We start from the raw sequence: 14,137 nt of genomic DNA on the forward strand, positions 1-14,137 counted from the left end.
CCTGGGAGGGTGGGGTCTTCCTGCATTCATAGGACCCCGGCTCCGGGTCTAACTTCAAGCCGGCCAACATTATAAGTCAGTGAACAGAGTGGTTGGTGCAGCTCTGGAAACCCAGAATGCCCCAGAGCACCCAGTCATTTGTTCTGGAACTTTCTGAATGAAGATAGAGTCCATCCTGTAGGTCAACATGGCTCCAGGCCTGCACCAGGGGTCTCTCAGTACCAGGGTGGGAAGGAAGGGGACGGCCTGGAGCAGCCTGTGACCCTTTACTAGGCCCTTCTATGTTGGAGTCAGTGTGAGAAACAGCCTTAAGTTGTGCAAAAGTCACAAAGTTAGCCAGCACAGGGGAGCTAGTGCGTGCATTAAGCTCCCTGTTTTTGCATGGACTTGGCCTCCACTGATGGGGTTTAGGTTCACCCTGCATGCAAAGCCTGACGTGCACATGCGCCGAAACCAGACCAGCAGGGCAGCCGGGAGCGAGCCATCCCTCGTTGTCACAGAAAGTCAGGGATACAGTTAGAATTCGGGATCTGTGTCTGTCATTCACTGAGACACCCTCCAGCAACCTGCAGGACACTTCAGGTCCACTTCCGCTGGTGGACACAGGCGTTCTCCTGCCTAGAGGGAGGGCAGCCTTGTGGCGCCACCTTCAGTGCAGCCTCCGTCCTGGGAGGGGGCTGAGGAGAGAACTGCACTCTGCTTGGGGAGCCTGGAGTGGGAGTGGGGTGCATTCAGACCTGATTCCTAGTCCCATTAATCATTTGCGTATTAGCTGGTCCACTCCCAGGACCCCGAGGGCTGCAAAGGAGGGGAAGGGAGCTGGGGCACATGTGGGCTCAGGCCCTCTCCTGGGGTCTAGAGTGCAGTGTGATATGGGGTGAGGGACAGGAAAGAAAGTTCACCCCACCTTGCTGGGTAGGGTGTACATAGGGGTTACTTCCTGTTCTCTGGGCATGGAAAGCAGAGGTTTAAATTTGTCTAATAACAACATCTATAGGCCTGTTTTCCCCAGCAGTCCCCTCACCTGGGCTGGCGACCCTCACACGCCTGCCCCTGACTTGTCAGCTCTAACTCCATGCCATTCCTCCTTACAGCTGAAGCCCATTATCTCTGACCCCGAGTACCTGCTGGACCAGCACATCCTGGTCAGCATTAAGTCCTCCGACAGCGACGAATCCTACGGTAAGTGTCCCAGGGCAGGTGCTGCAGGTACCACAGCTGCTGGTAGCTGGCAGCCTCTGAGTTAAGGGAGGCGGTAAAATCTCCGTCACAGGAAGCCTACCTGCCGCTCCTTTCTCCATCCCAGGGCTGCCGGAGGGCCCATTACTGGTGAGTCAACCTTCCCACCCCATCGGGCTTCTGGGAGGAACAGCCAGCAGCCACTCCCAGAGGCCCTTCCACTCGCTTTTGAGTCTTTCCTGTGTCAGATGTTGTGCCAGTTGCTTTGCAGGCATTTTTAAATTCTCACAAGATCTTATGAAGCAGATGCTATTCTCCCAATTAGTCAATGAATAAACTGAAGCTCAGAGAGGTTAAGTGACTTGCCCACATCACACATTTATGAACTGGCTGAGCCCTTATTTGAACCCAAGTCTTCCCAGCATTGCTCAGTGCTCAGGCCTGTGTCTCCACAACTGTCCCACTAGAGAGAGACCATCTTCTGTAACATCTGCAGCCGGTCCAGGGCGCCAGCCCAATGTCAGTTCACCCTTGTACTTAGTACATTCAGTGTGGCTAGAGTATGGAGTGAAAGGGGCAGGTAGCCAGAGAGAGGATGAAGGCAGGAGCCAGATCAAGCAGCTTCCTACAAGCCAGGCTCAGGGTAACTACCTTATCCTGGGGCAGCAGGGAGCCATTGAAGAGTCAAGCTAGACAGTAATGTGGCCAGCTTTCCATGGATGATCAAGATGAGAGATGAGGGGGCCAGCGTGAAAGTAGTGACAGTAAAAATGGAGAGACAGGGTAAAATTGAGAGGTGTGGAGAAAGGGACATGGGAATTGGGGGAAATGGCGGTTGGGGCCGGCCCTGCACTTCTGGTTTGAGTAGCTGAGTTAATGTTTCTGTTTTCTGATCTGGGTCAGCTGTGATGAGGAGCAAGGCACAGCCAGAGGGTATGACGCTGTGGACACCGGCAGGGTTGGGTTGAGAAGAGGGCGTGGTTGTGACAGCAAGGGTGGCCAAGAGATCCGACAAAATAAAGACTGAACAGTTCCCTGAGACAGAGTGACTCGGGGATCATCTATGGAGTTAATGACGCTGTGTTTGCTGTTTTCTGTATCAAAGTTTTAAACTTTTATATCTTCTTATCTGTAAGTCCTGATTTGTCATTTCTTACATTGCTTTAAACCTTGGAAAGTTGTCATTCCCTCCAGCTATCAGATTAGTATTTAATTCTGTTTTTCTACTGGATTTTCTATGAATTCATTTTTTTTTTACGTCGACTGATCTATGTAGAGTTCATTTGCTATAAATTTTAAGATGGTGTCCCAGATTGCTGAAGAGTTGTTCGTAAAGATTCATTCAATGGTCCTTGGCTTGGCCATTGTTCGGAAGGACTGCCTTTGAGCGGTAGCTCTGAATATCCAGGAGGAATTCGCGATGTCTGTCCTGCGGCATGGCGAGGTCTTGACATGAGTATTGTCCCTCCACCTCCCCAGGCGAGGGCTGCATTGCTCTGCGTTTAGAGGCCACAGAAACTCCACTCCCCATCTACACACCTCTCACCCATCACGGAGAGATGATGGGTCACTTCCGGGGGGAGATCAAGCTGCAGACCTCCCAGGGCAAGACGAGGGAGAAGCTCTACGGTAAGTGGGCATGCCACCCCTTCCCCCCACCCCACCCTGGTGCCCTTTTCAGTGCTGTGGGGTTAGGTACAGGAGTGAGGTTCCTCTCAGCAAAGTCATTGAATATTCTGAGCACCAGGTATCAACCTTGTTTGGTAGAAGGGAAAACAGAGGCACAGAGAGGGGAAGTGATTGGCTGAAGGTCATATACCTAGTAAGCAGCTAGCCCAAGGTGAAAGTGCAGGTTCACCCAGTGCTCAGCTGGAATTCATAAACGTGATGGGGTCCCTCTTCTCATGTGAACCATGAGATAGCAAACCTCACTGCATGTGGACAGTCTGGCAGCCTCAGCTCCTGGGCAGGCACTGGGCCATCAGGGCTGCTGCCACCCGTGGTTGTGCCTCCCCTCTGCCCTGAGGGAGCTTCTCTCTGTAGCAGGACTGTGGGTTGGAGTGAGGGGCCTCAACACCTCTGCAACCATAAACTAGAGTCAGAAATGAAGGTGGGCTTCCAGCTGCCCCTTAAGCCCACAGAGGCTTTGCTATCAAATGCTCTGGTGGAGCCACCTTGTTATACTTGTTTTATGCGGAAATGTTTGCCTTTTTTGTCCCTCGTGGATCTCCAACAAGTTGGAAATGTCACACAAAATAACTACTCTGGATCACATGCCAACTCTCCTCCCTCTGGAGCCATAGCAGACATAACTAATCAATCACTGAACTCGCATAAGGTCTCAGAATCTCGCTTAGCCTGCCTCCCGGGCAGCCGATATTCACTGTTCAGCTCTGGATGCCAGTGCAAACCTCTCTGCCATCTTGGCCCAGACTCTGGGCGCTGGGCCCTCACATGCTCTTTCCTGGCCCTGTCCTTGCAGACTTTGTGAAGACTGAACGCGATGAGTCCAGTGCGCCCAAGTCCTTGAAGAGCTTCACCAGCCACGACCCCATGAAGCAGTGGGAACCTGCCAGCAGGTAGAGCAGGGGGGTTGCCAGGGCTTCTCTACAAACTAGCTGACTTTGCAGGCCCAGGACCCAGGGGATGGTAAGTGGAGCCCAGAGGAACCCAGGAGCTGGAGGAAAAGAAAGCTTGGCCTGAGAGGTATTGTCCTACTTCCAGCTCTGAGGCTTCCGGCCACAAACCCACAGCCCTGGGCAGGAGGGGATGGGGGGAATTGGTGTGACTGTGACGAGGCCTGGGAGACTCCTTTATGTAGGAAACTTCAGTTCCGTTCAACAAACATGGGCTGAACACCTACTATGTGTCAGGTTCTAAAGAAACCAAGGCACATTAGGTACAGTCCCTGACTTGAGAACTCACAGCCTAGGAGAGAAAGGCCCAGTCCAGGAGAAAGCACCTGCAGAGATGACTTGTGGAATGGTCACTGTGTCATGGCTCTGTGGCCAACAAACCCCATCCTGTTACTAAGAAAAAAAATCACTGGGGAAAATGCACATAGGTTGCTCTTGGCAGAGACCGGACTAGGAATAATCTGGACAGTATAAGAGTCTGTATTACTTGGAGTGAGCAGTCCCCTTTAACAGAGTCACCTCAGCATGCTGATAGGGTCTCAAGTCCCAAAATCCAGCCAGCATGGGTTGTGAGGCTCTCTGCCAGCTTCCTTGCTAAGGTAGCAAAGCTGTGCTAGTTCGCGAGCAAAATTCCAAGAGCCGGAGCAGAGCCCAGCCCACTCCTCTCCTCCTTCCGGCCCCCACTCTGCCTATCCGTCCAGCTCTTGCTCACATGCCCACCCACCCCCTGAGAACACAAGAACTCCAGCCCTTTCCTTCGTCCAGCTTCTGATGATTGTAGCCGTGGGCACCACGCTATTCCCTTTCCATCTTTCCCCCCACTATTATCCTGTCAACGAAAGCATCATAGCTTGGCTCCAGACTCAGGATCAGTGTAGGTCTACAAATTATTTCCCATCTGACTAGTGTTAGAATTAGTATTTCTTAAGCATGCATTGACGGATGGGCGAGAGATGTGCTCAGAACCAGGCTGAGCAGACAGGAGCAGGGAGGGTCCTTGTAACCTATCTACTCAGAATGCTTCTTGTCAGTGCTTGTGAGAGCACCAGCTTACACAGGATGACACTTCTGCTGCTGAGGCGGCACTGGGTATGTCTCAGGGTCATCTCATTCAGGTCTGGCCCATCCTCTAGACAGCTTTAAGCTGACTCCCCCACATTCCAGGCTCCATCCTTGACCTCTTTGACTTCCACGCTCATCTCCAAATACCGACATGGTTGTTTCCATTCTGATGACTCACATACCAGACATGCAAACTGACATGTCCCAGATGGAACTCTCCACTTACCCCCAGCCTAGCCTGCCCACGCCCCACAGTCACTCGGCCCCACTGGCCTCGCAGCCTCCCATTTCACACTCCCCACTTGCTCGTGGGGCCTTCAGACGGTTCCTGGGACAGTCAAGCCCCTGTCACCTCAGGACCTTTGCACTTACCACTGTCTCCCTCCCTTCCTTTGTATCTGCCTCCTCAGATAAGCCTTCTCTGACCACCCTCTGCCCAGTCGGTCCCAACCCTCCTGCTCGTCTCTCTCTGCCTCTTTTGTAACTCTGTCAGACTTCAGCATTGTATATATGCCGTGACTCTCAGTCACTGAACTTGTTTTATTTGTCTCTCCCACCAGATCTGGGTTCCATCAGAATGGACATTATGGCTGCCTCATTCACAACCATATTTCTTCCCCGGGCCTGGTGTCTAGTAGGCCTTCAGTAACTCTTTTGTTTTATGAATGAATGAATGAATGAATGAATGAATGAATCCACTGCCCAAAAGTGAAGGACTGGGGGAGATCCTCAGGGGTCCTGAAGAGTATCAGAAGACAACATCCTCAGGCTGGACCTGAGCTGGAAGAGAGAAGGGAGACCTGAGGTGTGACTTTGTGTGTCTCCCCCACAGGGTCCCTCTCTGCAGTGGCTCCAGCATCACTGAAGTCATCAACCCCAACTACATGGGGGTGGGGCCCTTCGGGCACATGAAACAGGCCCTGTCTCCCGACCAGCAGCCCACAGCCTGGATCTATGACCAGCCATTCAAGGACTCCTCCCTGGGACCTGGAAGGGGAGAGGGCCCTCCAACACCACCCTCCCAACAGCCCATATCACCCAAAAAGTTCTCATCCTCGGCAGTGACCCGAGGCCCCTGCCCCAGGACACAGGAGTCGAGGTGAGGGTCCTCTTCCCCAAGATCTCTCCCTTCCCTGGGTTTTCACTGACGGGAAACCTGGCCCGAGAATGGAAACTTCAGTTCCTGACTCATCCTTGGGGCCTGGAACACAGTAGCCACTCGAGAAATACTTGTAGAATCTCCAACTCCTACCCTATGGGTGTCAACATCTAAGATTTCTTTTTAGAAGAAAAATTTAAAGATGCTACCAAGAAGAGTATCTTCCTATAAAAACTACATGTATTGAAGAACACTTTTCTGTAATAGTGAACCCTCCGACCCTCTTTCACTCCCTGGAGGCTCCAGGAACAGGTGGAAATTTCTATGTAGAAGTTCCTCTCCAATGCTGAGCTCCCCTCTCCCTTCTCAGTCATGAGGTGCCTGTTCCCACGGGCAGCTTTCCCTTCTCTCCTGTTGAGGACAGTCAGAAAAAGACACAGCTGAGACTGAGCAAAGGGGGAGAGCAGCTAACCAGCGGAGGGAAGGGGTTAGCCATGAAACTTTGGGAAAGGCCAGGAGGTTAGAGAAAGGTGACCTGCGTCTAGAGCTGGTGCGGGCAGCACGTGACAGGAGGACGGAGACAGGGTGGAGCCCAGCCCAGGCAGCCAAAGCCACAGCCCCTTGTCACATATGCAGCTGTCACCAAGCAAACACATTCGTGAACATCTTGTAGAAATGCAGCATAGGGAGCTCTAGAAGTTTCTAGTAACCAGAAGCTGACAGATGGAAATGAGAAGTGCAGGGCCCATTAACAGTGATCGAAGAGATACAACATGTCATTAGCATCGTCTGTGCTTGGTGGCTGTCTTTACTCTTTATAATGACTTCAGGGGGCTGCTCTCAGCCTCACTTCCCTTTCATGAGATCTTAGGTTTCTCCGCAGTGTTTTTGTCACTTATTAGAAGCCAGAGAAGAGAGTGTTGTCGCTCATCTCCCCCCACTTCCAACTTTTCTGAGGGGCAGTTTCGTTCCTTAAGATTTTCTCTAAAAAAAAAAGAAAAAGGAAAAGACACCATCCTCAGGCTGGTACTGACCTGGAAGAGAGAAGGGAGACCTGAGGTGGATAGATGACCGGAAGGAAGGAAAGGATGGAGGGAGGAGGATATGATAGGACAACAGGACCCGAGAGGGTCGGTCAGGGCAAATAAATATGTCTGCCCCTGCGCTCAGCCCTATCTCTGTACCTCCAGTTTTCAAAATTTGGTGATAATGTTTTAGGACTCTGATCATTCTGTAAGAAACTTGGAGGAAGAAAAAACAGCCTCCATCTCCTCCCCTGGAAAAACAAGGACAACAGTTACCGCACAGTGAGGGCTGAGGGGCCTCTTTAGCAAAGGTCATCTCTTTATGATTCAGGAAATGTTGCTGTGAACAACCACGTGGAACAAGGAGATTATTTAAGTGACATGTTTCTAAGTTCTCAAAGTAACTGTATCTTTGTGCGTAACAACTTGAACACAACACACATCTTGCAACTGGGTGGGTGACCTGTTCCCTCCAGTTTCACCGGTGACAGCTTCAGAACAGGACATCTGTAGGCCAGGGGCCCCCAGGGTGGCGATCTAAGCTCACTGCTCACCAAGGAGGTGATCAGAGGCAAGCATCTGGCAGTTCCCATCCCTGCCTGCAGACCCCTTCGCTGCTCTCAACCCCTGGCTCAGCCTGAGCAATGGCTATGGAAAAGGGGGTGTCACCAGCACCCTCCGTGTCCTCCCACCATTGCCCCACACTCAAGTAGGATGACCAGCTGTTCTGGTTTGCCCAAGACTGTCCCTTTTTTGAACTAAGAATCTCACATCCTGGGAAACCCTTGAATCCTGGGCAAACCTGAACAGCTGGTCACTCTGGACTGAAATCGTGTGGTTAGACGGAGGGTTCTGCTCAAACCGTGTTCGGTGTTTCGCTTCTTTAGAAAAGAACAGACTCCGGAATCTGGGAAGGGGGGTCCTTCTACCACAGGAATTAACTGTGCCCTGGATATTGGTTCACTTATTCCACAGCTGCGGCCTCCTATGGGAATCGGTTTCTTGTTACTTTTGGTCAGGGAAATGAGGCTTTTAAGATTTTGTTGTGGTTTTCCCAGTCTCCCCTACCCCCACCAAGATTGCTCCTCTCTAAGAGTGACAGCCGCCTCCATCGCTGCTCTTGTCCCAGGGGCCAAAATGCTTGCAATCCAGAGCCCTGTTCCTGGCCCTGGCCCGGATTCTCTGAGGCGAACCCTGTCTTCCTACCTCAGTCATTGAGAATGGGCTGTCAGGTGTCAGACCACGCATTTTTCTTTTCTCTGTCTTGCCTCTCTCCATCAGAACTTCTGGTCAGTGCTGCTTGTACCCTCCTCCACCTTCCTCCCTGGGCTGCCTCATAGCAAAGGTCTTTGAGGATCCAGCTGGGGGTACAGAGGATGCCTGCGGGGGAGACGTGGCTTTCCAAAGTCTCCAGCATTTCTGGTTATACAACTGCTCCAGGTCTTTCCAGAGAATAATGAGTCCAAAACTGAGTCTATAGTTAAGCCCCTGGGAGCGCGTCCCTGAGGCTAGCCTCCCCAAGATCCCATGTCATCTCGCCTCATTGGCACTTCCAATGATGACTTCTCTCCTCTGTCCCCTGAGCCCTTGCCTCCTCCCCAAAGAGTTTATTCGCCTTGTCTGTTCAGCAATCACAAGCAGTGTTTCAGCACACATTTCATTAGTAAGAGGTTTCACGACCTGAACAGTCCGTGGGTTCCAAGGGACACACGTTTTCTTCATAGCAGCCTCCGTTTTTGCAGAAAGCAGAACCCAGAACACTCCCCGGGGAGATGATGCTGTTGGCCAGAAAGTAAAATGTGTTCCCATTCCTGGTTCTCATAATTTGCTCAGCCAGAAGTCACCTCAAGTAAGAGTCGTAATAAATGAGGAGACAGACGAACAGACTCACGTCTCTACTCCGGCCCCTGATGTGGGGCTCCTTCTCTGCCACACGTCAACAGGCCTATTTTCTTGCTGCTGGCTTATTTCCCAGTGCTTGCATCACTCCAGGTTCCCTCTGATTGCCAGCATGACCACCGTTTTTTCCTTCCCACTGAGTGACCACGAGAGAAACTGCACTCACCAGGAGCTCTCCAGGGAGAAGACTGGTTGCAGAGAATATTGTGTTCATCAGGAATGTCGGCCCCCTCAGCACAGATTTTGTCCGGTTCATGGTTTCCTGTGCCTGGGGCACGTGGGGGGGCTCTCACACATCTGTTAAATGGAGCTCCTTGACCTGGGACCCTCAAATAGCGCAGAAGGTCACTGAGGACATCTGGTCACCTGCCAGGTTTCTGTTCCCCTGGGAGTCAGCAGGATTTGCTCGAGAAAGCAGAGAGGCTGTGGGATCCTTGTTGGGGGGAGCCAGGAAGGCAGGTCTGTTGGCAGCAGTGAGGGGCAGGGCTGTGGAGGGCAGGCTCCTCTGGTGAGGACTGGCGGTGGTTTGGATACTGGCAGTGGCATGGAAGCCCTGTCTTGCCTTCCGCCCGCGAATGCTTTTGCAAAGTCCCCTTGCTCACTAAGGCACTGGTGTGAAGTTTTTAATGAAGGAAAGGGTCCGAGCAAGAACTGAGGTTACCTGTGTTCTTGTCAACCTGTGAGTTACACAGTACCTTCTCCTCTCGTTTTCAATTTTGTTTTTCATTGAGGTGAATTTCATGTAACATAAATGAATTGTTTTAAAGTGAACAATTCGGTGGCATTCAGTCCTTCACAATGTTGTACAATCAGCCCTTCCGTCTAGTCCTACACATTTTTATCACCACAAAGAAAACCCCATCGGCACTGAGTAGTCATTGCCCACCTTTATTTCTCCCTGTGTCTCCATTTCCCACGCTCCAGGCCCAGCGACTTGGGGAAGAACGTGGGGGAAGCTTTGCCTCAGGAGGACGTGAAGCTGACCAAGCCCGAGATGTTTGAGAACCCTCTGTATGGGTCCGTGAGTTCTTTCCCTAAGCTGGTTCCCAGGAAAGAACAGGAATCCCCCAAAATGCTGAGGAAGGAGTCCCTGCCCTACCCGGACCCAGGAATCTTGTCGCCCAGCATCCTACTCTCCAAAGCCCAGGAGGCTGAGGGCAGCCAGGGGACAGGCAAGCCGGTGCCCACGCCTGCGCCCACACCCACGCCCTTCCTCAGCCCCACACCACGGCTCCGCTCCTTCACCTGCTCGCCCTCCCCTGAGGGCCGGCTTGCCGCAGGGGACAAGACCCAAGGGAAGCCCAAGGCCCCTGCCAGCTCCCAAGCCCCAGTGCCAGCCAAGAGGCCCATCAAGCCTTCCAGGTCGGAGCTGAGCCAGCAGGCCCCGCCCACCCCGGCCCAGCGGCCGCCCCTCCCGGTCAAGAGTCCCGCAGTCCTGCACCTGCAGCACGCCAAGGGCCGTGACTACCGTGACAACACCGAACTCCCCCACCACGGCAAGCACCGGCCTGAGGACATGCCGCTGGGCAGGGCCAGCATGCAGGTGCGCTGGGGTGTGCGTCGGGGGGTGGGGGCTGCATGTGTGTACGCATGCGTGTGACGACCATGCCCAAGAACGCGTGTGCACTTGTGGGATACAACCTGCCATGCCTGGCACTGTGCTCAGGGGCACATGGGCTTGTGTGAGTGTGAGCGTGTGCATGAGCGTGATGTGACAACCCAGCCCAGGAGTGGGTTCTGAGAAATAGTGGTTCTGGGAGCTGCTTCCTGAGGAGGGGCTGGAGTCTGGATTTGCGCCCAGGCCTCTCTATCCCCAGAGTCCCTGCTCCGACAATGAAGGGGTTAAAGGAGGGCCTGAGGATACACTGTCAGCCCTTCTGTGTCAGGCCCGAGACTCCATAAATACAAAGCGCCCAGATCCCTGACATTTCATTATTATCATCATCAGTGTTAGTACTTAAACATTTCTTTGTATTTCAGTCTTCAAATGCAATGTCCCCTTCCTTTTTATAAAATAGATTTCTTTTTGCAAAACTAATAGTGCTAAGAAGAGACTCTGGAGCCAAACTCCTGGGTTTGAGTCCCCGCTCTCCCACCTCCTGGCTCTGTGCCTTGAGCTTGATATTCCTCTGTAAAAAAGGGGGCTATTAATGGGGCCTGCCTCCTAGGTCTATAAGGAGGCTTGCATATTATTATATTTTTTTACTATATGTTATAATTTATACGTAAATTATGTTATACATATTCATTTACATATTATATATTACAATGCATACATATGACATCCATGCATATGGATTAGAATATATACGAATAGAGTACTTAGAACCTTGTGTGGGCCCCTTCGGCACTATGTAAAAGCTAGCCTGACCTAGCCCGGTGTGCAGGGACGTGGGGACCTTTAGTTGAATCTGGCCTGGCAAGAATGCAGTGCTGACAGTCTTCTGTTCTCCTGCAGTGAGACCCCTGGTGAGCTGCCAGTGAGATGGGGGCCAGAGGAGCAGCACGAAGCCACTCGGACCCTCTCCTTGGACTTCCTGTTGGCCCCTCCTACCCAGCTTCCTGTGCAGGGTTTCGTACTTTTCAGCAGAAGCCCAGCTTCTGTGTGGTCTGCAGAGTACGCTGGCTGGGAAACTGGACCCTAAGGCTGAGGTTGGAAGGGAAAGTGTAGCCGAATTGTAACAAACAACTTGCACACCTGGGCCCCCGGCTTCATCTTGGTACTTGGCACCCAAGGGCTTTGTTCTGGTTGCCATTTTCAAGAAAGAAACTAAAGTGTTGATTTGCGGGTAGAGATATAAATAATAATAATGATAATATTAATAATAATAATAATAATGATGGCTGCATGTATCGGGCACTCACCACGTGCCAGGTACCTGCTAAGTGCTTTACGAGTATTGTGACATGAGTCTTTCTTAGCCAACCCAAACCACATTCCCAGACGCCCCAGTTCAAAACAGTATGTCCTGCATGATTTGGGCAAAGCACTAAAAATTAAGGCCTGTGACCTGAAGTGAGACAGGGCTCAGCCTTTAGGGAGCTGAAGAGTGAGTGTTAATTTAGGCTAAGAGGAACCTAACCTCGTCCAGCTTCAGTGATGCAAACTGCTTTAGCTGAAGCCCCGAGGGTGTGGGCAGAGCTGCCTGAGGAGCAGGGCTCTCTCTGTGTCCTCTCAGTTCTTTAGTCTGAAAAAGAAGGAAAATCAGCTCCCACTCTCCAGGGGGGAGATCCACCTTCAGCTCGGGCTACAGATGCCCAGGAGGGAGCCAGGTCCCCCATAACCTCCATGAGGTAGGCAGCTACCACTAGGACGTGGGTTGAGCCGAGCCCCCCTACACTTATGTCGTCATATTAATAGAAGAGTTTTTGCTCCCAAAAGCTGAGCTCTCTTGCTTGGGAGCCAGGGGCCTCTCAAAGCAGTGCAGCCTTTTCTTTAGAAATCCTTAGCTTTGGGCTCTGATTGATTCTTTGCTCACTAGGAGAACAGATGGATGGATGTCTTGTGTTGCTTTTTCACATAACAGAATTAATGTAAGAAGCCAAATTGTGAAGTGTGTGTGTAAGGCAAGAAAAATGGGTACGCACCCCACATTCCCTTGTGTGTCAGTCTGTGCAACCAATAAATTGTGCCTTTCTCAATCAGCTCTCATCTATGTGACAGTTTTTCCTACCATTCAGCCATGAACACACTTGTAAGCCGTCAGGGCCATAAGCATCAGCCAGAGGACGGGAGAATACTGAGGTTGACGATGGTGATGGGCAAGCATTGCTCTGACCTGAGGGGGCTGGAGAACCAGCTTGAAGTTGGGCATGGGACGGGAACAGCAGTAGACATCACACATGTTTGTGGGACTCGAGGCACCCTGCAGCCACCCAGTTTCCACCAGCGTCATCCCCTGGACCACTACCCCTCCTGTCCTGCAGCCACAAGTTCCTCCTGGCTTTTGTAAGCGTTCATTGCTAAGCTCCAGATAACAAACACATGTAAATAATCCCCAGGTCTTGGACCTCCAGCTCCCTGCATTCAGGGTCAACTTGTACCGCCCACGGGTCAGGGAGCAGTCCCCAGGGACAGCCAGTGTGGGCAATGCTTGGCCCCACTTCCAGGGTGCCTTGGCCTGGGCTGCTGTCCCAACCAGTACCAGCTGCTGGGCCTCTGCTCCAGTTCAGACACCAGGCCTGGACTCCTGGCAGAGCTTGAGGGAGTGGTGTTCTCGGCAGCCACGGAGCAAACCATTCACTGCCCTTCAGCAATGGCCTGTGGAGTCTGCAGGGGCGGGGCTGAGAGCCCACTGCAAACTTGGCTCCTCCCCCTGCAGGCTCACTTCCTGGTCCCCAGGTACCAGCCTTCTGACTTGATGTGGAGGGACAACTGGTGACCACAGACATCCCTTAGGCCAACCCCCCTACATCCATCACCCTACCTCCTGGGGGACCTAGTGGCTGCAAGTTGGGCTGGGGTGCTGCAAAGGAGAGCAGAGTTCAAGCTCCTACCCCCACCTAGAACGGATGTCCGGCTGCTCCCCAACGCTTCTCAGGGTCCCCAGGAGAAGTAAGTCAAAGAAAAGCAGTGTGGTTATCTGAGTATGATGAAGGTAGGCTAGGCAAAGCTGTGATGTTCAGTAGGTGAGGTGTAATAAATGCATTTCCTCTTTATATTTTCAAATGTTTAATTTTTTATTGCGGAACATTAGAAAACTTTTTCCAGGACCCATCAATCGTTGTCCTTCAATCTAGTTGTGAAGAGCGCAGCTCAGCTCCAAGTCCAGTCGCTGTTTTCAATCTTAGTTACAATCTTAGTTACAGGGGGCGCAGCCCACCATCCCATGCAGAATTGAACCTGCAACCTTGTTAAGAGTTCCCGCTCTAACCAACTGAGCCGTCCCACAGCCCACAAATGCATTTTCGACGTACGCTGTTTTCAGTTCACAAAGGCTTTATCAGAATGCAACCCCATCATAGATCGAGGAGCATCTATTAACGTCTGTATTTTGTTTCAGCTAGCCTTCACCAACGGCTGTAACCAAGAAGGTGGATTTATCAACGAGTTTTTCTCACAAAAGTGCCCCCCATGCCGAAGATGAATTCTGCTGTGCCCGAGACTGCAGACGCTACTGCAGTCACTTTTTTAAAAAAGCAAACATTTCCTTCTTTGCATGATTATATGAGCACTGGTTGACAACAGCAAATTTTGCGCCAGCAGGAAGGTGTTGTTATCGCAATGGATATTCTCT

The 14,137-nt window shown here is 51.8% G+C and overlaps 1 protein-coding gene across 1 annotated transcript in view; it reads left to right on the top strand.

Moving 5' to 3' along the window:
- The window catches only part of INPP5D (inositol polyphosphate-5-phosphatase D), a 107,796-nt gene extending 95,252 nt beyond the window's left edge, over positions 1 to 12,544 (top strand). The window contains exons 22-27 of the mRNA XM_081052373.1: positions 1,095 to 1,182; positions 2,659 to 2,808; positions 3,662 to 3,758; positions 5,710 to 5,976; positions 9,825 to 10,443; positions 11,359 to 12,544. Coding sequence (XP_080908499.1) covers positions 1,095 to 1,182; positions 2,659 to 2,808; positions 3,662 to 3,758; positions 5,710 to 5,976; positions 9,825 to 10,443; positions 11,359 to 11,361 — 1,224 coding nt within the window. The 3' untranslated portion in view covers positions 11,362 to 12,544. The remainder of the gene's footprint in view (positions 1 to 1,094; positions 1,183 to 2,658; positions 2,809 to 3,661; positions 3,759 to 5,709; positions 5,977 to 9,824; positions 10,444 to 11,358) is intronic.
- Positions 12,545 to 14,137: the final 1,593 nt, after the last annotated feature.

Source organism: Rhinolophus hipposideros, assembly GCF_964194185.1.
Source record: "Rhinolophus hipposideros genome assembly, chromosome: 6".
In the NCBI taxonomy this organism is placed as follows: domain Eukaryota; kingdom Metazoa; phylum Chordata; class Mammalia; order Chiroptera; family Rhinolophidae; genus Rhinolophus; species Rhinolophus hipposideros.